General features: G+C 43.1%; 1 protein-coding gene across 1 annotated transcript in view; it reads right to left on the reverse strand.

Annotated features, from left to right (window-relative positions):
• Arsb (arylsulfatase B) overlaps positions 1–24225 on the reverse strand; it is a 161904-nt gene that overhangs the window by 121366 nt on the left and 16313 nt on the right. Inside the window, exons 2-4 of the mRNA XM_052159435.1 lie at positions 19799–19985; positions 16042–16232; positions 9587–9794 (exon numbers count right to left, since the gene is read on the reverse strand). Coding sequence (XP_052015395.1) covers positions 9587–9794; positions 16042–16232; positions 19799–19985 — 586 coding nt within the window. The remainder of the gene's footprint in view (positions 1–9586; positions 9795–16041; positions 16233–19798; positions 19986–24225) is intronic.

Consider the following 24225-nt stretch of genomic DNA (forward strand, 5'->3'; position numbering starts at 1 on the left):
TGGTCTGTTTCATTCTTTCAGTGAGCAGGGTGGATTGAAATGCCTCTAACCCGCTCTGCAGCTCTGTCTTTCTAGATCCCCATTCACCCAGACACGCCTGGCTTAGTTCCTACACACGAGGCTGACCTATGTGCTTCACACCACAGTCCAGTGACATACAGGTTGTCAGACTGTACTTAGGATCCTAGTGCTGAGTGTGACTCTGCAGATTAGAAAGGAATGCTAGAAGTACCTACTGGATTAGGGAACACTCGTAAAGTCTGTGATGTTAGGGGTGAAGTCACCAACTACTGCGGGTTCCTCTTGTCACCCTTGCTGTCTCTATGAGACCTCCAGAGCAGATCCTTTCTTTCCTCTGCCCTTTTACCTTTCATATCCAGGCACAGAACCAGTTCCCATCTTTCTGTGAATTGACCCCAGGCTAGTCCTACTTGTATTTTTCCTTCTCTGTGTGAAGTAAAAGGGTTTCTATAATACATACTAACACTGCCAGTGTCATATAACTTAGAGCCTGGTTGGATAGTGTCTTATTCTGCAGAGGGATTAAGAAACACTCAGTGGTTAAGAACCTCACTACGTCTCCTGAGAACCCTGGTTCAGTTCCCTGTACACACACGACCCTCATAACTGTCTATAATTCCAGTTCCCGGAGATCAGCTGTTCTAGTCTAGCTCTGTAGATACCATGCCTCGTGCAAGACATGCATGCAGGAAACAGAGCCACACACAGAATAATTTTCGTCAATTAAGGAGTCATGTGCTACTATCAGGTTGGTTGGATGGCTTGTCTTAAGCTCTTGACCTCGAAACTTTTCTACATCTGAACCAGAGGTCAGCAGCATGTGACTCTTTCTATCGAGAACAGGGGCCGAATGTCATAATTTGAAGGGGCATGATTGATGGAGACAGTTGTGATGTTTCCATTCTGCGCCTGACAGGATTCAGAGTCACACCTCTGGGTAGCATCAACCAGTGTCCTTCTGGAAAGCTCTAGCCGGAAGGGAGTGCACCACCCCCCCAGGCTGGGGCCCCATACCGGCAGAAAGAAGAAGGCACACAGCAGAAGTTGCTGGTTGTCCTCATCTCAAGGCTGCCTCGGAGTCGAGGCCCTCCAGAACCTCTTGAACCAGTTCCTAATTTTACTTGGATCCTCTGAAGTAGAATCCTGATATCAGCACGGCCCCACAGTCATGTTTGGACAAGACTACTTTGTCCAAGCAACACACTCAATAACACTGCAGTGCAGAGCCAATGGGTCTATGTTAACAAAGAACCTGATTGGTAGGAGTGACCTCTGGAGACACTTGCTGAGGCTGTTGCTGGTGGACACAGCAGATGGGAACAGACAAGATGCACATGAACAACAGGGTGCCGTGCATGGGCGGGGGCTTTATCTCCTTATACCTGCACTCTCTATAATCTACCTTCATCCTCACTCAGCCTCCTGAGAAGCTTGTGCAACCAAACACCCCCTCACCTCAGAGGGAGCTGGAGCCCCAGGAAGTTCTGGGACTCATCGGAAACGGAGCCATCATAACTGTGACCTTTAAAAGTGACAAAGGCAAAGAGAAAATAACCCTAAACAATCAGAAGGCTTCCTGAGGTTCAGTCAGTAAATACGCTCAGTTCAATACGCTCTTCCATTAATACTGAACTCAGAAAGGCCACCGTGCTGTCTGGCCACAGAAGCATGAGAATGCTCATTACCTCATGTCACACAAGTTGAAAATTCAAAATATCAACAATGTGATATTCTTGCATCTGTTAAGTAACATAATAAACACTGACAATCTATAAACGTAAGAGGTGAGAAGTATCCTTTCCTTAGACATGGGCCGAGCATTCAGTGGGCTGTCACAGTCACTAAAAGCAAGACTGGTCTAGAGCCCTTAATATGCATTGGTTATAATTTTCCTTCAGTGAAGTCATCGGTAAGTGAACACCCCTTATGAGTAAAAATGTCAAGGAATCCAACATGCTCCTTGTGCAGAAGATGCTAATACACAACCTCTCAAGAGATAGTATGGATCAACAGCTGGCTCAAGGGTAGGTCGCCCCTGTCTCATAGGTTCAACCCACTCACTGATACTCTCTCTTTGACAGACATGTGTTGGGTGCATATGTCACCGCGAGGTGAGCAGTGGCATGTGACCTGATTTATTCAGTTAACAGTTCCCGGCTTTGTGAGACATTCACTTACAGGTCCAGAGCTAGCTAGCAGACAGACAGCTTGTTCCTAGCACAGAGGTCTACACTATTTTATGTCTGCCAGCTGCACAGCACACTTAAAGCCATGGAGCAGCACTCTTGGTCTATTGCCAGCTACCCATTCTGAAGAGAATCCTACGTACAAATAGAAAGGGGACTTTGGAAATAGAGCCGTTACATACAATTCCTTTGACTTTTGTTGGAAATAATCAATTATGCATAATTTTGTGAATGCACAAATGATATGTGTTAAACCTTCATGTTCTACAATAACTACCTCCGTCCAAGCATTAGTCTGCTGCTGAACAGGCTCTGGTGTTTGAGGTGTGTCTGACATCATGGAGAAGACCCTTCTCCACTGTGCAGTGCAGACCTGAGCAGTTCAGAGCCCCCTCTGTGAATGGCAACTTCACCGTAGAGTGAGAGTGGCCCCCAGGACCACTTCACACATTCCTCAGGTCTACAACCCACGTGCACAATGAACCCATGGCCTGTGAACCTACTGCCACACAGATTACACATGTGCTGTGGTCACAGGCTGCAGCTCTCAGCAAATGCACCCCAGTCTCTGTCAAGATTGCCCAAGCGCTGTAGAGCACAGGTTAGCAAGCTGTCAATGTCCCCAGGAATAAGAATGCGTGGAGCAGGGAGTCTCAGCCCAAATTCTCCTATTTCTTAAATCTCTTTTTTTTTTAAAAAAAAAAAAGCATGTCATTTTATTGAAAAAGGAAGTATAAACATTTTATGATAAAATTGAAGATTTACATGGAAAATATTTCTGATAAAATAGAAGAGATATATAGAAACACATGTTAAAATTGACAATTTTCATGGAGAACTAAAGAGTAAAGTGGTAGACATAAAAAACATTGCTAAATTAATTGAAAAAGGAAGTAGAAACATTTTATGACAGAATTGAAGATTTATGTGGAAAATATTTCTGATAAAATTGTAGGAAAATGTAGAAAAACATGTTAAAATTGAAGATTATCATTGAAAATTATACAGATAAAATGGTAGGCATAAAAATAATTCTAAGTTGATTGAAAGTGGAATTATAAACATTTTTGGGTAAAGTTGAAGATTTACATGGAAAATATTTCTGATAAAATTCAGGAAATAGACAAACACGTTAAAATTGACTTTAGTAGAAAATTATACAGAAGATTACTTTCTTGCTTTTTCTAGGGTATAATTTCCCTCCTTGTGTTGGCATTTTCCATCTATTATCCTTTGTAGGGCTGTATTTATGGGAAGATATTGTGTAAATTTGGTTTTATCATGGAATATCTTGGTTTCTCCATCTATGGTGATTGAGAGTTTTGCTGGGTATAGTAGTCTGGGCTGGCATTTGTGTTCTCATAGGGTTCATATGAGATCTGCCCAGGATCTTCTAGCTTTCATCATCTCTGGTGAGAAGTCTGGTGTAAACAAGAAAGTAATCTTCTTCCAACAAACCCGAAAGAAGATACCCACACAAACATAAAAATAACATCAAAAATCTCTTCTGTAGCTCCATCTCTCACCCCACTTTTCGTCAGAGATTCCTAGAAGCCCTGTTCTTCCTGTGCCTCCACACAGACTGAGCTAACAGAAAGACCTGATCCTGCTAAACACCTGCTATCATCTCCCCAGTGCCAGAGAGACTGTGAGCCAATGAGTGGCCATTTAACAGATTGTGAAACTGAGGCAGAGTCAACAGAGTTCATTAGTAGGCAAGCAGGACCCAAACCCTGATCACATCAAAGAAGGATAAAAGGGTCACTGCTTTATATTAAGGGAAATTATACCCTAGAAAAAGCAAGAAAGTAATCTTCTGTATAATTTTCTACTAAAGTCAATTTTAACGTGTTTATTTCTTGAATTTTATCAGAAATATTTTCCATGTAAATCTTCAGTTTTACCCGAAATGTTTATAATTCCACTTTCAATCAACTTAGAATTGTTTGACCCCTTATTATAAAAATAATGCAATGGTCAGTGTGTAATGAGTCAAGCAATATTTGCTTACAGTAAAAGCCATCCCATATTGTAGAAACAATGAATAAGGTGGGGCTATAGCCAAGTGCTAAGTTATCTACATCATGTGTGAAATTCCTGATTTCAGCCCTAGCACAGGAAAATAAAGAAACAAACTAAATCCATACCAGAATAATGTTAATCAATCAATGGTAATTTATATCAGTGGGGTTATGAAGAACAATGATTAAATTCAAACCTGTCTCTCTAGCTTTAATGGCAAACCTAGAAATGAGTACTTTGAAAGAAAAGATTTGTTTATTTTTATCTTAGGTATATGGATGTTTGCCTGCATGCATGTCTGCATCATGTGAGTGCAGTGCTCAAAGAAACCAGAAGAGGGCATTGGATCCTTTGGAACTGACGTTACAGATGGCTGTGAGCTGCCATGAGGGTCCTAAGAACAGAACCCCAGTCCTCTGGAAGAGGAGGCAGCCTCTTACCACTGACTCTCATCATGTTTCATTACGAAAACATCAGTGTTCTTTCTACACTGAGATTTCTAATCCTCCTTTGACAGCATGTGATCAGAGTATATATTTCTCCTAGTGAGAAGAACGAACAAACACAAACTCACACACACACACACACACACACACACACACACACACACACAGAGAGAGAGAGAGAGAGAGAGAGAGAGAGAGAGAGAGAGAGAGAGAGAATATTCCTAGCAAGCAAGGTAAATTCCCAGGATTTGAATAAAAGTAACCTCAGCTCAAAGGTCTTCAAATTTCTATGAGCAAACTAATTACGTAGAATATTGTTACAAATTCTGAGGCCCCCAATCCCAGGGTTTAGATTCAGCACATCTATGGGAAAGTACAAGAAACCGGTTGCAGCATTAGGAACACTGAGAACCACTGGTCTAGCTGACCAAGAACTGGCTGTCACTTTTGAGTAGCCTTACTCAGAATCAGATTTTGTACTCCTGAATTTAGCAACTAGAGAGATAAGCTGTGATCATGGGCTCCTGCGACCATTCTGTCCTCCTAGCACTTCCCTTAGCCAACATCTAGCTAAAAACAGTGAAAGATGGAAGCACACCATAGCTCAGGACACGACATTGGGAAGACAGCTTATAATGCTAGACCCTTGAAACTGTTTCCCAAAGTTTAAGGCCAACAGGGCTGACCCACACGACTTGGTCTTTGGACAGCAGTCTTTCCACCTGAACAGAGGCAGCAGAAGCCTGGAAGTGTACAGTGTATGTATACAACCAAAGAATCATTACCTCTTTACCCTTCTACACATAGTTAAGAGGTCTCGCCTCCTGGACCATGTTGGACATAACCCTGTGGCCATCAGTCACATAGGGCCAGGATCCTAGTGTTCTGGTTGGACCCCTCGCACACAGTCACCTGGCAACAGCCAGGTAGCCCGTTCCACTATAAAGGGGATGCCTGGCCCCTCCTTACCCTCTCACCCATCGCCCTCACCTCCCTCTTTTGCCCTTCTCTCTTGTGCTCCCTTTCTCTTATCTTTCTCTTTCTCTATTGGCTTCCCTCTCTTTCCACATGGTCATGGCCGGCTTTCATTTTTCTACCTCCCTTCTCTCACTCTACTCTTTAAAGTCATGGGCTGTCTCTTCTTATCAAAACCTGCCGTGCTTAGAGTAATGGAACAGGCCTCGTAGCGTTCCCAGCCGACAGAGAGGACCAAGGACTTTCCCACCCGGCTGGGTTTCCTCCACAGGTTCCCGGGCCTCTGCCCTCACAGGATCAAGACTGGATCAAGGACTCCATCTCCCCTAGCCAGGTAGCCTCCCTCTGCAGGTAAACAGGCCAGCTTGCCATCCCTACAGGACCATATGCAAAAGTAAAACATTAATAGAGCAGAGCTGGGCGGAGCCAGGTCACTACACTCTAGGTGCTTTTGGTTGGTAGAAAAAACAATGGCCACAAGGGAAGGAAATGGACTTGGTTACATAGCTTCTGCAAAGCAGAACACACTTCACTCCAGTCCTGGGAACTTGGTAAGCTGTGTGTATCACCTGACCCAAGGCACAGATGTGAGATAGAACTGGCCAGGGGACAGAGAGATGGCCACATGTGCTGTGTAGTCTTTCTAGATCCCATATCACTCACATTCAGAGAAAGAATACACAGCTGGAAATGATTTGGCATAAAAACAAAGATTCTAGAGTTCCCCTTTAAAATATTTGGGGAAAGGCGGGCTTTGGGAACAGATGCTGAGAAGGCTAACTAGAGATAAAAGACAATGGGATGAGCTAAAAAGGACAATTGATTAGCAGTCGGATATTGACTCCAGGAGACCTGAGTTTGAATTCTGGCTCTTGTGTGCCTGATATGAGGCTAACCTTGTAGCTTCTGAGGTTTGGGTTCCTTCTTTGATAAAATGGGGGCTGGGAACCAGCTCACAAGATAACCTCAAGCTGTCCAGTTTATACCATGTGCGAGTACAGGGCAAGCAGAGGAAAATAAGTAGAGGAGGACTGGGCGTCAGTCAAGCCCTACCAGGGAAAGTTCCCTCTACCATGAAGCTCAGTGAGAAGGGCCCCGAGGCCAAAGAAGGGTGGACTGCAGAGATATTAAAGACACGGTCACAATCACTGGGTCACTGAAGGACTGATCAAAATGGCAAAACTGTCAGCTGGTGGTGCAGAGGAGTGGGGGAGTCTGGGGGAAAGGACAGAAAGCCAGAAAGGGATAAGATAAGAAAACAAGCAATTCATCCTGTTAAAGTCTGGTTCCTCCACCCCCCAAGTCAAGCAGAATAAAGGCAGCGAGCTAAAACTTGGACACAGAAAATTTACAGGGAAGAAGAATCATGTGACGGTGCCATCACGGGAGCCACCATATCTCAGGCTAAATTCATTTTTACATCATTGGAAACCTCACATCCAGACATAAGCAAGGAGAAGATTAAAACTATGGAGCTAACTTTTTAAATGCCCCCAAAGAAGGGTCTAAGGACCACCTACTAAGTCAAGTCACAGAACGAGGTGGGAAAACCACCCTAATTATTTTACCACATGAATTTAACTAAGACAACAGAGCCTACTAGTGATAAAGGAAGCCAGCTCCACACTCACTTGTGGATTGATGTAAAAATCCTAACAAAAACTCCACTGAATCAAATAGAAACACTATACAAGCACATAGCTATAATCTAGCTGCATTTATCCCCCAACAAAGCAAAGACGACCCAAGATGAATGCATCTGCTAAGACCTCAGAGTATCAGGGTATGAGACAGCTCTAGCGTCAAGTAGCCACCAGGCTTTCAATGAGAAGCTTCAAATATTATTTTTGCCAAACTGAATAAAATGTTTTGGATGTTTATAAAATGATTGGCTCTGTTTTACAATATTCCCACAAATCTGAGATCATGGAACAAAAGAAACATGGATCTTCAAATATTTTTTTCATTCTCACCTGTCATGAAAAAAAAAAAAGATCCTTCTTGACACCAATGTCTCTTTTCCTGTGAGAATCACTTTGAGATATCTAACAGTTTCCAGAGTATGGTATTAAGCCTCCTTTTTGTCCATTGTTTATAGAGACTCTGCAGGCCTTCAACACCAACACTGATCAACAACACTACAGAAGGGTTTTGTCAAATCAAGTAAACTAAGGCTGACTCCAAGATTATAAGAGACTGTGAAGAATTAATCTATGATGTCTTCTTTTTGTTTGGGGTTTTTTTTGTAAAAAAAAAAATTCATCTCACATTCAAGCCTTATCAATTCAGGGAACACTTAGAAAATTATAGTATTTAGACAGACTGCAGCAAGTACACAAGCTGTTCATGCAGACACCACTAACCCAGCCTGCCTGGATCCTCAGTAACCTGTCACTGCAGCCCACCATGGAAACAGCTCTGCGGTGTCGGGAGTTAGATGAGAACTCAAACATCAACTCACCAGGGATGGGGATGAACAGATTCAGTGCCAGCACTGCAGAGGCTGAGGCAGGAGGACTGGGAGTTCAGATCATTTTGGCTATAAGGTAACCAGATCCTGTCTCAAATAACCAAACAGACTGCCATCTTTGAGGCTGGAAAATGCCACAGAGGGGTCTGAAACACAAAGCCGGGCACGCCCAAATGTGGCTGTGTGACCTTGGGTTAAATGTCTCTTTGTGTCTAGTTCTTCCATCTGCAAGATAGGAGACTGGTCCTCGGGGATGGACCACTGTGAGGATTGTTAAACTTTACCGTGTGAGGCTCTGAATATTGTCTTGTATACAGTATTTGATAACTATACTTAATTAAAAGGAAATCAAAACAACCAAAGCAGATGATTCCTCTTCATGTGGCCCTCCTCCCTCCTATACCATGACACTTCAGTAAAACTTGCTGAATGATAAGCGCTGAGCTCTCACATGGAGTTGCCAACTTAGATAATATTGTGAATATAGCAAACTTTAGAGATATATACAGATATATGTATCACACATATACCAAGTACATTCACACACATTAAACTTTTTACATCTATAAAGCAAAAAAAAAAATTGTAGGAAGGGAATTATCAGGAACTAAGAAAGTTCTTAGTGATTAAAAGTCTTAGAGTCTTAGTGATTGAGATAAAGTCAACACAAAGTTTAGAAAAGACTAGTAAATAAATTTTCCAAGCAATAAAAGAAATGTAAAGAAAATAGAATAAGAAACTAAGACCGTTAGAAGATGCCTCTGTGAAGATGGTCTCCAGACATCTCTGGAGGCCCACATCTAGGACACAGTCTCCACGCATTTCTGGAGGCCCACATCTAGGACGCGGTCTCCACGCATCTCTGGAGGCCCACATCTAGGACGCGGTCTCCACGCATCTCTGGTGGCCCACCCCCATGAAGATGGTCTCCAGCAATCTCTGGCCACAGAGGTTTTACTTTTCTTTCGCCATTTTGTGTGTGTGTGTGTGATTACGTTTTCTAATGAATGTGTATCTTTTATTGTCAATTTTAATGCAAAACAGAAAACTTACCCCTGGAGACTCTAGGCTAAGCTTAATTTGCTCCTTTTCTAATCTGGCTTTATTGAGTCCCAACCTGTCTCTGCCAGGACACAGGCCTTCAGCTAGTAGCATTCATGCTGTGTAGTGACCAGCACTCTGGGGAGCTGCCATCCTGGTGCCCTGCGGATATGTGGTGCCTCCTAATTCACTCAGTGAGAGAGTGCAGGTCTTCAAGTGTGCTCCCAGTGTGTTATAAAATACAAACAAAGGGAGGGAGGTTTGTGATTCTCTTTCCTTGTTCACACTGCTACGAAGGCTCCACAACAGCGCTTGGCATTTATTTCCTGTGGAAATGCTGACTTGTCCAGTCTGTCTTCATTCTACCTACTGAATGACACAGCCTAAGGTTTGCCAAGAGATGGATTTCTAGACTGGGGACTGACCTGTGGAGAAGATGAAGACTGTGTTGTTCCAGAGCCCATGGCTTTTCAAGGCTTTGGTGACGTTCCCTACTGCTTCATCCATGAGGGACACCATCCCTGCATAAATACGCCTGTGCTTATCTTGGATGAAGTCATATGGCTCCATGTACTCCTCGGGGACCTGCAGGGGATCGTGGACAGCCTGGAGAGCCAGGTAGAGGAACAGTGGCTGCAAAGAGAATTTGTAAACCAAACATCAGTTAAAAGGAATGGAGGCTTTAAACACAAATCATGAGGCAGCCAAGATTTCTCAGTTCGTATAAATAATTTTAAGACAATCTACAGAGTGTACCAAAATATCTGTGAATCATATGTATGATAAGGAACTCACATCCAGAGTACATAAATAATTCAACAATAAAAGGTAATTTACTTAAGCACAGAGAATTTAAATAGGTACTTCTCCAAAGAAGATGCAGCAAATGTTTATAACCAGGGGACTGAAGAACAAAAACTTCAGTAAGACACTGAATTACGCAATAATGCGTAATGTGTCATACGCACTAGTATATTTAGAGCTTTTAAAATGTTGATGAAGCTATGGAGATATTAGTTAGTAGGAATGCAAAGCAATATACGCAGACACCGGAAAAGCAGCATGGAGTTCCTTCATGGAGCTACCACACAACTCAGCCCTCCCATTCCTGGAAAACCATGAAAAGCCCCTGTGCCTGTGAAATGCGCAGGGCAACATTGTTCTTGGCGGCCATTATTAGGCACACTCAATGTTCACAAACTAAAATTCTGAATATTTTCAATCACAATGCACACCAACGAACCCATCAGTGACCACACAGGTAGGCTTTGAAAACATGAAGAGAAAAGAGCCAGTCAGAGACCACACCTTGTATTATTGCATTGATTTCAATATTCTGGACAGGCGAGTCTATAGAGACAGAAAGTAGGTGAGTGGATGTCTGTGGCTATGGGGAATTCTGGGGAGAGGGATGACGAGGCACTACTGCCAGGTAGAAATTTCTTTCAAGAGTGATGAGAGGTTTTAAAGCTAGATCGTGGTGGTGATCGAATGCCTCTTAAGTTTCCTAGTTAACTGTATACTTTAAGTGAGTGAGTTTTAAGATATGCAAATTATGTCTCAGTATGTTCAAAAGATGGCGAGACCCAAAACAAAATATAAAGGTCAAAGTCCTAGAATGGGGCAGAAGGTGTTGACCCAAATAAACAATAATCTCAACAACACACTACATACTGAATGCTTTATATAAAAAACACTCTCATAATAGCCTGGCTACTCTATCTCAATTAACACTCAAAATCATCCTGTTATATCCATTTTACAAATGAGGTAACCAAGGCTTCAAAAGGTTAGATGGTATGCCCAGATGCCATTATTTGATGAGGGCTTTCCTACTGGTAACCTCAGTGTTGCAATGTCACCATGCACCAAGAGATAAGTTAGCTAAAAAATAAAGAGAAGTTTAAGGGGCTTACATATTTTTGAGGAAGCGGTGTTTTGCTAGATCTTTGCTGTTGAACCAAATAAATGTGAGGCCAATTTAATTATTGGAAATAAGAAGTGTGATCCACAGGTTCTGTTTTTCTCTATGTCAGCTTAGAACAGTCAGCGTCTGTGGTAGTCCAGGTTAGCCCTTTCTCCTTAGGGGGCCTGTCTGCAGATATCCCCTGCACCATGCCTTATAGAATTTTCAATATGTTTAAAACCCTCAAAGAGACAATAATCAATAGCTTTGATCCAAGAATAAGCACATTTATGTGAGGCATTTAAATTATAAATGAAGGAGGCAAAAAAGCAGATGGTAGAAAGTCACTTCACTTTTTATTGTTGCAAATTGTTCTAAACTATACAACCCTTTGATGGAGTGTGTGCCAATACATTAGGGGGATGGACACATTTGATAAGAAGAAGAACTATCCATACAGGGAGCTCCAATAGACACCCGTAAGTTTATCTGGAGTTCAGACATGTTGAATTAAATATTAAAATTAAATGTATACCTTTTCCATGAAAAATATCTCAAATTCCTACTTTTAACATCTATACCAACACTTCTGATGCCAGTTTGTTCTGCCTCTGCTCCTCCACACACACTCTTTCCACTCTAACCAGACTGGTCATGCTGATACTCTGGGGTCCCTCTGAATGAAGCTGGCCAGTCAGGTGACTGTCATCTGTGAGGGCCTCACCCTGTCCACTGACTAGATCATAACGTCATAATTGACAAGAACAGACACAAGTGTTCTCTGAACAACAACAACCAAAGTTGTCTTTCCTTCCAGTCCATCCCGAGCAGTCCAGGGCAGTCTGCTATGGGGTGAACAACTCCAACATTTGTGTATCTCGGGGTCACCAGGAGCTGTGTCCAGTCCACTTCACAAGCTTAGGACCAATGAAACACATTTGTATCTTTATATCACCACTATATCATCACTATAAATCATGCTTTCACGGGGCAGTGGTTGTACACGCCTTTAATCCCAATGCTTGGGAGGCAGAGGCAGGCAGATTTCTGAGTTTGAGGCCAGCCTCATCTACAGAGTGAGTTTCAGGATAGCCAGAGCTATACAGAGAAACCCTGTCTTGAAAAAACAAACAAATAAGCAAAAAAAAAAAAAAAAAAAAAAAATCATGTTTTCAGCACTCAGAAGGTGAACTTTATTCATGGACAACCCATTCTCCCACTTCACCAAGTGGAAGCACTACTATAGTATTTTAATGTTTCTGTTATGTATATGGCTATTTTGCCTGCATATATGTCTGTGTACCATATTCTGATGTGAGTATTCTATACCCACAGAGGCCAGAAGAGGGCATCAGCTCCTCTGGATCTGGAGTTAAACAGTTGTGAGCCACCATGTGGGCGCTGGGAACTGAATCAGGTCCCTCTGCAAGAGCAGCCAGTGTGCTTAACCACTCAGCCATATCTCCATCTCCACTGTACTAATTTTAAATTATGGAGGGAGGGGAGGATGGTAGTCTTTGTACTGCATGGTAGCCTGGTGAAAAAAAACAATTATCTAAGGCTGGAAGTTTCTCCAACCACCATCAGGATCACGCCTGCAGCCACTGGTTCTTGGGGTCCTCCCAGAGAAAAGCTATATTCAGTCTCTCCCCACCTGCCAGATGGAACCCCAGCTCACTTCCCAGAGCAATCTGGTGATTGTATGTGTATCTATGGGCATGAGGTACTCAGCCTTGGAGAGAAGCCCCTTCTTACCCCACTGACTCCTGATTCACACTGAAGTCCTGCCCCATATTAACCTCCTCCACCAATTTCTGTTTCTTAGGACCTGGTATGTCCTTGGTATTTTCTTGATTCCAAACTCTTATTCTGATTAGCTCAGTGATAGCTGCCAACTTTACCCCAACCCTAACTGTGACCCTTTCAAGTATCCTCAGACTACAAAAAGGACTCCTGGTTGGGAAGGCATGACTAGACATTTGAGTATCCCATAAAATCCAGACTTAACTATCTGCATACTCATATTGAAGATGCTAATGGATCTTCCTAACATGCTCCATGGCTCCTAAGATCTGAACTCTAAACATCCTCACCATGGAAAGAAATCACATATCGCTAAAGAGTAAAGCCTTATTTTTATGACTTTATAGAGTTCCCTAATTCAAAGTATAAATGGGAAAAACACGAATACATTTAGAATCTACTATTCTATCTTTGACATCCAAATTAAGACGTTTCTTCCCAGCTTTGACTCACACAAAGAAAGTCTTCCACTAGGAGTTATGGTTTTGTTTTCCTTAGGAAGCTTCTAGTAGATTAGATGTAGAGATTCTTTTTAAGTTCTTCAAAGTGCTGTTCTATTTTTAACAGAAAGCCATGTTATAAGTGTATGACTTTCTTTTTATAGTGCTACTACACTGCAAGTAACCCTGACATCAAGGAGAAAGCATGTCCCTTCCTGACACGTGTAAAGCCATTAGCAGCATCCCCATGCCCAGAATTAGCAACTCAAGTGTTACACAACCACTCTGTGGAATTTCTCTCTCAGCTGCCCCTTAAAAACAAGGGCATTTTTAGTTGGCTTGTGAACACTTCATGTGAATTCCTTTGATAACTTCCATCTTAGAATAAATGTCATGCTACCATCTATACATGGCACCTGACAGCCTAGCATAGAATTAGGTTAAATCCTGGGGAAAGCTGCAAATATGCAGCTCCTGAGACCAGTGGGTCGCATCACTGTCTCGGGAACTGAAACTGGGGCATCTGAGTGCCTGGAGCTGACTTGTGAAAATGCCTGGGCTGCGACTTGACTATTCTTTCTTTTACTTTTGTCTGAGCTCGGGGACACTGGGAATGATGAATACTTCCTCAGAGCATCTCACACACAGGCAGGAAACGTCGTCTCCCATCTGGTGATTTGGTAATGCGGTTTATGAGCAGTGTCACGTTAACAGCACCCCTCCCGTGGGATGTGGGTTGTTACTGTCCTCAGTTCCGGTGCCTTCTCCACCAGTCCAGTTTAGCTGTCCACCCACAAGGAACCACTTCTCCAGAGCTGCTTCCTCTTAGCTGCTTGGTGCTGTGAGGGCACTGGGAGACAATGCCGCTTTGTATACATTTCTAACTATCTGAGAGATTGCCCCCTTCCTCATGTTTCATGGCAGATATAGTTGCCTAGAGATGTCAGCATTTACGTCCTTTAAAATCCAAAGTGTGGCAACACTAAGCCCAGTCACCAGGGAAGATGAGACGGTCATGAGGGAAGACCCCTCATTCTGAGTAAAAGAAGCAAAGATGGAACGTGGGAGGTTCTACACCAGGTAAAGAGTCATTAGCAGGTCACTAAGTCTGAACACGTAGACAAGCCAGAACTCACAGTAAGACTTGCGCTGAGCACCTCCAGGCAGTGAGAATGAGTTTTTATTGCAGATTATTTCTGTTACATAGAGTTGCGTGATTAGATCAGATTGTGAGTCTGTAATAGGAAGCTGGCACCTGCTTGTCTCTGCACTTGTGAGCGCGTCGAGCTAACACTCACAGAACCATCCTAAGAACACAGGATCTCCATAGTGGCAGCATGGAAAAAAATCACTGAGATGAAGAGATGAAATATTAATGCCTCGGTCCTGCCTAAGACCAATACCTCACAATATCTGACATCAGTATTTCTTGCAAATTTCCCAGGAGGCTTTAATATGATGTCAAGACTGGGACTGTGGAGCAGAATGTGAACTGGGATTCAACATCTCTGCACTCGGACACTAGCTGTGATGAGGAATGGTGACCAAGCAGATGCACTGGAAACAGAGGGGAGAGATCTCATCCTGAGTCTGACTCCCAACAGCCCCGTGGCTTTGAACAAGTCGCTTCATTTCTCCAAGCCTATTTGCTTAAATAGTGTGCCTTCTTCAAAGGATAATAAAAGAGTTCCCTGAAAACCGTACTTTGGTTTTCTTGATAGTGGGCTATGTCCATAAAATGCCCCACATACAATTGAGAGCTACGATACAGCCAGCAAGGGGCGCCGTTGCTAACAATACCTCTTCCATAGTGCACAAGCTCTTAGGGCCTCCTGCTGTCCTTAGTTCCAAGTCTTGCCCAGCTTCAAACACCCACCCACAGAGAACCATTTTATCCCAGCTGTATCTTCTTATCCATTTAATATTATATGAAGCCACCTACCTAGCCCACCAACCATCTTGGTTTAAATCTAGACTTAAAATGTGCAGGTTTCTAAACATTTGAGAGAATGTTCCCCTTACTTCATGTTTCATGGCAGACATAGTTGTCTAGAGATGTCAGGTAACTTTGAGAGAACAGTCACCTGGGGAGATCCTTCATGTTGAGTGAGAGTGTTGAAGACAGAGCTTGGAAGGTCTCCTGACCAGACAGAGTCATTAGCGGGTCACTGAGTCTCAACAGGTCCACAAGCCAGAACCCTGCCTGCGGTGGGTCCAGGCATTGTCAAAGAGACATAATGCAGAGACTTGGAAAGACCTGGACACTTTCTCAAAATCTCCATGTCAGGTGGGCTCCTTCTGTGGAAGGACATTTTTTGTGGGTGTGCTAATACAATTCTTCATAAGGACATGCTTTGAGTCTAGTGTCTCACAACACAAATATCTGCTCTGCTTCCAAAGCACCTAGGTACTGAATCCAGACAATTTGCATTTAAGACTTCTCACAACTCTTTTCTCTTCCTACCTGCAGCTAAGTCTGCACATGACACACCTGATAGCTTCCTTATGGTGCCTGTGAAAACCAACATACATGCATATCAATTGTAAAAACCCAGTATTGCTAAGATGCCCATTTCTGTCAAGTTGGTCAAGGAATACCAAATCAAGCAGCTACCTTTTGTTTTCTTGGTAAAAATCGGTCAACCTGTTCTGATTAACATTTGATTCAATGTTAATTAGATGATAACATTTTTGATAACAATTTTGATAACATTAAACGAGGAAGCCTTACCTTCTCTGGCGGGTGGTTAGCTATGAGGGTTGTAGCCCTTTTGGTAAATATGTTTGTTGAGTAAATATTGTTATATTCTCTTGCAGGTTCTTCATCATCTCGGAAATCAAGTGCACAGCGGGTACCGTTCAAAGACTCGATTGGCGCACAGGCCTCGTGGGTATAATAGTCTTCACTGCCTAGGAGGTATCCTATGAAAAGAATGGGAGAAGAAACAGTCCTCATGACATAAAGCTTGTTAGGCAAACGAATGTTCCAGCATTTAATTGCCTAATGCAATTGATTGCCCATGACGAGGCTAATCAAATGTCAGGGTTAATCAGGGTTCATTCCTTAACATCTCTATATTTGCTAGTAGACACCATTGAAATGGTACTGCATGGAAATCCAAGTCCCTTTCTCAGTTGAGTCTTTTAAAGCATCTGTTCTAGCCTGTCAATTTTTTATAAATGATTTGATCTGTGGAAAACTGTTTTTTAGAAATTAGAGTTTAAGTTTAGGCGCCAACCAGATGCTAATCCTTTAAAGCTATCTATGAGAAAAGATAACACACCACTAATGTGTTACAAGGTTTTACTTGTAAAATGCTAAAAGCAGGGTTTGGATCATGTCATTTGTTGCTACTGAGGTTGGGAGATGGATTTCTGTGGTTATCTGTGGGCTGGGCCTTTGCTGGAGTTATATTTAGTCAAATGCTGACACCCACTGGTGGGAAGATACAAACCTTTCCAAATGCAAGCTCTCTATCCCAGCTGAGCAGCCCCAGAGTTGGAAGCACAGCTTTCTGTCTACACTGTGTACCTACAGGACCTCGCCCTGCCGCTTAGAGACGCACTGTTTGCTGAGCTACCCTGCTTCTCCCCCTACAACAGAGACCGAAGCAGGGAGGAAATTCCCCAGCTCACTGTTGTTCTGCAAGTGTGCGTGTTTTGAAAGTGTGAAAATAAGCCGTGCTGCATATTCCCATTAAATTTACAGACTTGCTCAGAAAAGGTCAATCAGCACAGGGCAGAAAACAGCGACAGCCCAGGCTCGCAATGACTGCTCATGGGATTTGATTTCTTTTTGTGACATACATACATACATGCATGTATATATATACATATATACATATATACATATATACACACACACAATTGAATTGAATTGTGATGATAATGGCACAATCTCTCAAACTCTTGTAAAATCACTAAATTAAATATGTTAATTGGGTAAACTGTATAGTATATGAATTATACCTTAATAAAGCTATTAAAAAGAAATAAACTTTAATGAGCTCTTAGCTATATTCTTAAATATATTCCCTTTTAGTCTTAACATGATGAAAAATGGGTCCAGCTCTTTCCTTTCTCATGAATTTTGCCTACAGTGACATTAAGAGCCTTATACAGCATATGTAATAATTCAATTCATTTTAGATGAACTATTTTTCATGATCTAATAAATTCAAGGTACTTAGTATAATTAGTCCATGACCTCAACATAACTTATTGTGTGATTTTTATCTGTATTCATAGGAAAGAAATCCAACACATTTATTACTTATTGTGGAATAGAGAAATATATTCACAAAAAATTAATTTCAGGGCTGGTGAGATGGCTCAGTGAGGAAAGGTGCTTGCCCCCAACATAACAACCTTAGTTTGATCCATGCGATCCACGCAGAGGACTCCCGCAAGCTCTCCTCAGACCTCCACATGCACATGGTCTCTCTCTCTCTCTCTCTCTCTCTCTCTCTCTCTCTCTCTCTGTGTGTGTGTGTGTGTGTGTGTCATGTACACATGTGTGCATACACACACACAAACACACTCATAACTACTTCAGCCTTACCTTGGTGATTAGAGTGATCAAGTCACTAGGTTGGATTTTTAATTTTTTTTTCTAGTTTGGGTTTTTAACATCTACTTGGTATTAGAGTTTAGAGAGGAAAACTTCACACTCCTTTCCATTAATATAAACTATCACTGGGGAAAATATAGACACAGGATATATTTGATTATAGGAACTATAAATATTAAATGACATTACAAACAGAAAAAGTGTAGAAATAGAACTCAAATACTTGGTCAAACCAATATAGACAAATACCAAATGTGGGTATTTGTCTATCTAGATCCAGGGTGGACCTTATTTTGTGTGTGCTCGCGCGTGCGGATTTTAACAAATATTCTAAATATCCACAGTCTGTCAGAGGACAGATATCAATTCATCCTACATGAAAAAAATCCCCAAGGCACAGACCAGCCATTCCTCTAGAACTTTGAAGATGTTATGAAGGCTGATTTCTAACAGCCATTCAAGGGTGCTGAAGACTTATTTAGACTCAGCTAGAAAGAATGTCAGGGCTGGCCAGCGGGGTTGCAGCACCGTGGGTGGAGAGGGACACATGTGCTCTCCTGACTGACGTCTTTGTAACTCGACCTCAGCTGTAGGGCCAGGTGCTTGGCCACATGGGTTCAGAGCAGATGCGGATCTGCTGCTTTTCACTGAATTTGTGTTTTGGCCTCACCTTGCTTGGAAGCAGATTCCTAAAAACAATCTACAAGAAAGCCATCTCACACGTACACACACACACACACACACACACCTACCTTCTCCCAAAGGGGAAGTTCTTCTGACTGCTGAGAGTTGGAAGAAGCTTCGCTCTTCCTAAATGCCTGCTGTCCCAGTGCGGTAATACACTCCTGAAAACTCTTCCTCCTCCCTCCTCCATCCCTCCTCCCTTTCAAAGTAAGAAGTCTCCCATCTTAGGTGCTCCCAGAGCCATGCGCCTATTTCCTTTTTTTTTTTTTTTTTTTTTTTTTTTTTTGGTTTTTCGAGACAGGGTCTCTCTGTGTAGCTCTGGCTGTCCTGGAACTCACTCTGTAGACCAGGCTGGCCTAGAACTCAGAAATCTGCCTGCCTCTGCCTCCCAGAGTGCTGGGATTACAGGCATGCGCCACCACGCCCGGCTTGGTACATTTAAATTATAACATGACTTATGGTGCTCCAATTTTGTCATTCTATTTAGACGCTATGTTAAGTATGCATTCAGTTTGGAAGAAGCAGATGGAAGGAGGGAGCTGGGCGTAAGGATAGCTCAGCAGAAAAAGACCCTGACAGAAAGGTACACAGTGGCAAACAGGTTATTAATTAAGGCAGAGTTTACAAGAGGCTTAAGGTGTCTTGTTTTAAAACAAACTGCAGGTTTCGTGTTTATTTCAGAGGGTTCTCTGGTTTCTAGTTATTGTATCATTTTTTAATCATCTCCTTTGTATTGTTATTAAATTTTAAAATCGGTCTTCTCCAGCCTAGTAATTTCAGAAGCAGATCTCACAGGTGGTATAAGGTAACCAGGAAAGGTAAGTTATTTTCCTCCAACTGGAGAACACAGGCCATAGAGGAAAAGTATGTGAACTTCGATGAAGGAACCATTCTTTAATACAAAGCCTGACTCTAATCCCATACAACTCTGCCCATCATCTTCAGGTAAGAGGGTTCGAGAGCGTACAGTGGTCTCTGACATAAATGTCCCTAACACGCTTCCTTAGCGCTGTGGCTAAGGCCCTGCCTTGATGCGGATCTGCTGCACATGCCCAGAGTACTCTCAGCGCAGAGCTGGTTTAGGGATAACAACAGAAAGCGGCCCCTCTATGGTGCGGCCTGATTTGCTCTGTGTTTAGGTTTCCGGTCATTTTGTTTGATGATACTTGGGTGTATTTTGTGAGCTGGCTACAGCAGGTCTGTGTGGTTAAAGAAACGTGTGCATTTCCATTACCGAAGTAGGAATCGAATCCTCGGCGCGTCGGCAGACATTCTTTCCGGTACATGCCCAGGTGCCATTTTCCGACCATATGAGTAGCATAGCCTGTTTCCTTTAGAAGCTGGGGCAGGAGTTTCTCATCTAGGGGAACACAGCTGGGCTGACAGGTCATGATGAGGTAATGCTGTAAGCCCAAATGGATCTTAAAGAAACAAACACAAAACTGGGGATTAATGCCCATGAAATACCAGCAAGAATTAGATACAGCAGCTGCCTAAGTCATGGGACATATATCAGGGGTATTCTGAAAAGCAGATTCCTCAATGACACAAATAGGATTTGAATGTATGGATAAAACCATTTCCATAAACCAATATTTTCAACAAATATGTATCAAACACTATATCAGGAACCAGTAATCTATTCTACCAAGGGAAAGGAGTCCAAACCCATGCATGTCAAGGTTGAAATCGGGTTCGAAGGAGCATCTCTATTCTTTGAGGACATGGTAGCTGTCTGGAAGGACTGTTTTAACAGTACGATGAAACTGGCGGCTCGTGTTTCTTATTCAACTTTACAGAAACCATCATCTCAAAAGACACTGATCTTTTCTAAAAAGCACTCCACTGACCGGTGCTGGGAGGGCTCCCCAAAGCATTTCTAGCTCACAGGGTCCACACAGCATCTGGCATGAGGAGACAAAGGCTTGTTGAGTTTTACAATAGTAAAATGTAATTTCTATAATTTTACAAGTTCTTTGAATTTTAATGGGAATATACTTCGAACAAATCCCTCTACGAACTGAAATTATGATTAAACTTTAAAGTGCTACCATACCCATTTTATGAAGCAATCTCCCCCTGAAATAGGAGACTCTGGTTCCTTAGACCACTGGTTTGCAAACTGCCTAATGTAACCCCTTAATACAGCACATGTCGTAGTGACCACAACTATAAAAGTACTTTTCTTTCTACTTCATAACTGTAACTTTCTATTGTTATGAAACATAATGTAAATATCTGATATGCAGGATATCTGATACGCATCCCCTGTGTAAGGGTCATTCAACCCCCAAAGGGGTCACTACCCACAGGTTAAGAACAGCTTGCTGCCTTGGATACTGCCAAGGACTCTGAGGTCAGTGAAGGCTGTGGGTGCCAGTACTCAATCCAGGTAGGACTCCAGCACCCTGGTCCATTGAGGGTGTGTATCAAGCAATTTGCTGCTAATAATTCCTTAAATGTGCTGCGTAATACTAATGCAGGAATCCAACTCTATTGTGGCTCTATCACTTATGAGCTTTGTGACCTCTAGATGGTAAGACAGTGGCTTCCATGAGTTATTTGTAAGGTTATCTTCATCTGTATTGACTTCCTCTGGTTTGCCCATGCTTAGTGATGTGATATAGAATGTCAAATACATATTAAATATTCAACAATGCACACAGTAACAGCTGTGAGCGGCTGTCGATAACACAGCTCCCCTCCTGGGCCAGTGTGCTTCTCTGATGACATGATAAGACACCGACCAAACCAACATGCTGGAGAAAGGAGTGTGTCTTGCTCACAGACTGCCTGTAGTCTGTCACAGGGTGGTGCTGAGGCAGAAGATGGTGGCGGGAACTGAAGCCGAGGCCACAAACCAACACCACTTACTGGCTGCTTTCTCGGGCTTGTTCAGCTAACTTTCTTACAGAGTCGAAGGCCATCTGTCTAAGGATGGCACTGCCCACAGAATGGCCAGTGCCACAGCAATTAGCAATCAAGACTATATCCTACAGACAGGCCAATGGAGGCGATCGGTCCACTGAGGTCCCCTCTTCGCCAGTGTATCAAGTCAAGCCCCAAGCCTAACCATCACCCCCCACCCCCAGTGCTCTGTTCCTGAAGACCACAGCTTCCCAGAGATCTCTCACCCTCTGAGTCACTTCCCGGCATGTGTTCTGCATATGGCTATCAAACACAGTGCACACTGGAACTTCAAATCCACAGTTCCACACTGGAACTAAATAAATACACAGCACCGATTCTCTCCAACGTGTTGACTACTCCAATCATACAGATTCACAGAATTGCATTTGGTTCAGTTTTAACTGTCATTATTTTTGAACCATATCGACATGGGGAGAGGGTGTGCCCCTGATGCAATGACTGCAGAGGCCAGAAGAACCCCGTGGACTGCCTTAAATGTTGAAGTACAATAAACACACGCTCATGGTTTCATAGGTAGATTTAAACATCAAAGTGGATCGAGTTCCATGCTCAAAGTCTATGCAGTTTATTACATGTTAGTCATGTCAATGAAGCTGTTTAAATTAAAAGTCCTTTTCTGCAGAGATTCCTCTCAGCACTAACTGTGCACACACAGTGGGAATGTTCCAGAGGCCTTCTAGGTACCTTCCTACTAGTTCATGTGCAGTCTCTGGAAGCCAAAACGAAGATCCTGCTGACCTTCTACCTTCTAACTCTGGCTTGAATTGAGCTCAGTCACTGGGGAATCTTCTCCAGAGAGAAGAGAGACGGGCGCGCCTGAGCAGCCCAGGAGTGGAGCTGCTCCAGCCTGGCCACCTATGTGTCTGTACTGTGTCCCTTCTAGGCCACCTCATCCCTTCCATCCCCCCCTACTGGTCTAGGGGTGGGAACAGCTCCGCCATTCCTCCCCACTACGCTTTCCACCCCCGCTCACATTCACATCTTCTAAAATACAGTCACGTTTGCAAATAAACCCTCTCTAATATACTCTAATTTGAATATGCCATCTCTTTCCAGACACACCCCTGAATGGCAGGGATTTTATCATTCTGAGGGAAAGGTAGCTGCCCCTCTGCACTCACATATGCACACATGCAATGACACACAGGCACATGCATCCAAGCATGTTCATACACACAAAGAAGAATTCTTTCCATTACTATCACTACAATCTGACTAAACAAAAAAATTGAGCCAAGGCTCAAACACTGTATAACGTACACTAATATATAATTCTATATATAATATATATCGAGAAGGATATAAAAGCAATATTTCATGAAACCCAAAGGCACCAGTGGCTATAAACATGCAAAGCTTGTGTGGAGAGCTCATCTATCACATGCAGAGAATTATCTCTGACCGCTAGGAAGCACTGCCAAGAGATACTGTGCAGTTTGGTGTTCCTGTGCCACGGGCAGCAAGCCAGGGGGTCAGCAGAAACCTGTCTCCATTCTCTCCAATCACACAAAACAGGGGATTTGTTCTTTTTAGTTCCTGAGAGTTTATTTGACAGAACGTTTTTATGGCATTTATTGGGAAGCAGAAGCCAAATTCTGGATGACAGCCAAAAACGTGTTTTTGGTCCATTCAAACACTATTGGAAGCCAGGAAGCTCTAATGTGCTGAGACGCAGTTAACAGGCAGTGCCAAGTTGTTCCACTCCAGCACAGAACTCTGGGGTCATCCCACAGTGTGTGGGGTGGGCTGCCATGGGTTACAAATACAAGTCAAAGAAGGAAGGACAGCTATCTAACCACGAGAAAATCTACAAGTCCATCCAGAACTCATCGTCCACACCCGGAGATCAGGTGTAAATAGAAAAAGCATAGCTGTAATCTATGAAAGTCCGTTGAGGCCCCCGCTGTTTTTTATGGCTGTCTCTTCTTCATTAAAACAAATCATCATTAAACAAATCCTCTTGCAAAAACACCCCCCTTCAAAGTCTGCACTTGACCGTCGAGGGTTTGCTCCTCTGATGGCAAAGATCTTCAAACCCCGGGGAGAGTCTTACTTTCTATGAGATGAGTGGCTGAGAAATCTTTAGTCTTTCCTTCAAAGACCTAGAAGATGCTGACAATACAGTCTCATTAGCTTAAAAGAGAAAAAGAAAACCAAATCCAAGCACCTCCTCCTGCAATGGGGAAGATGATGGCTCTAAGGTCAGAAGCTCTTCTAGCCCTCTCTCGCCCTCTCGCAGGCCCATGCGGCACACTGATTAACTATGTCTGTGCTGGCTACTTTATGTCAACTTGGCACGAGCTAAAGTAATCTAAGACGAGGGAGCCTACGTAAGGTGAGGCTGTGACAAGTAAGGTGAGGCTGTGACAAGTCTTTAAAGCACTCTCTTAATTAGTGATGATGGGGGAAGGGCCCAGCCCACTGTGAGTGGTGCCTTCACCGGGCTGGTGGTCCTGGGTTCTATAAGAAAGCAGGCTGAGCAAGCCATGAGGAGCAAGCCAGTAAGCAGCATCCCTCCATGACCTCTGTACCAGCCCCTGCTTCCAGGTTCCTGTCCTGTTTGATTCCTGTCCTGACTCCCTTCAGTGATGGACTATGATGTGGAAGAGTGAGGCAAATAAAACCTTTCCTCCCCACCTTGCTTTTTGGTGACGATGTCTCATCACAGTGATAGAAATCGTGACTAAGACAATATCTCAGGAGCTCAGGACACCACACTCCAGTGCCTCT

This window comes from Apodemus sylvaticus, chromosome 16, assembly GCF_947179515.1.
Source record: "Apodemus sylvaticus chromosome 16, mApoSyl1.1, whole genome shotgun sequence".
NCBI lineage: Eukaryota > Metazoa > Chordata > Mammalia > Rodentia > Muridae > Apodemus > Apodemus sylvaticus.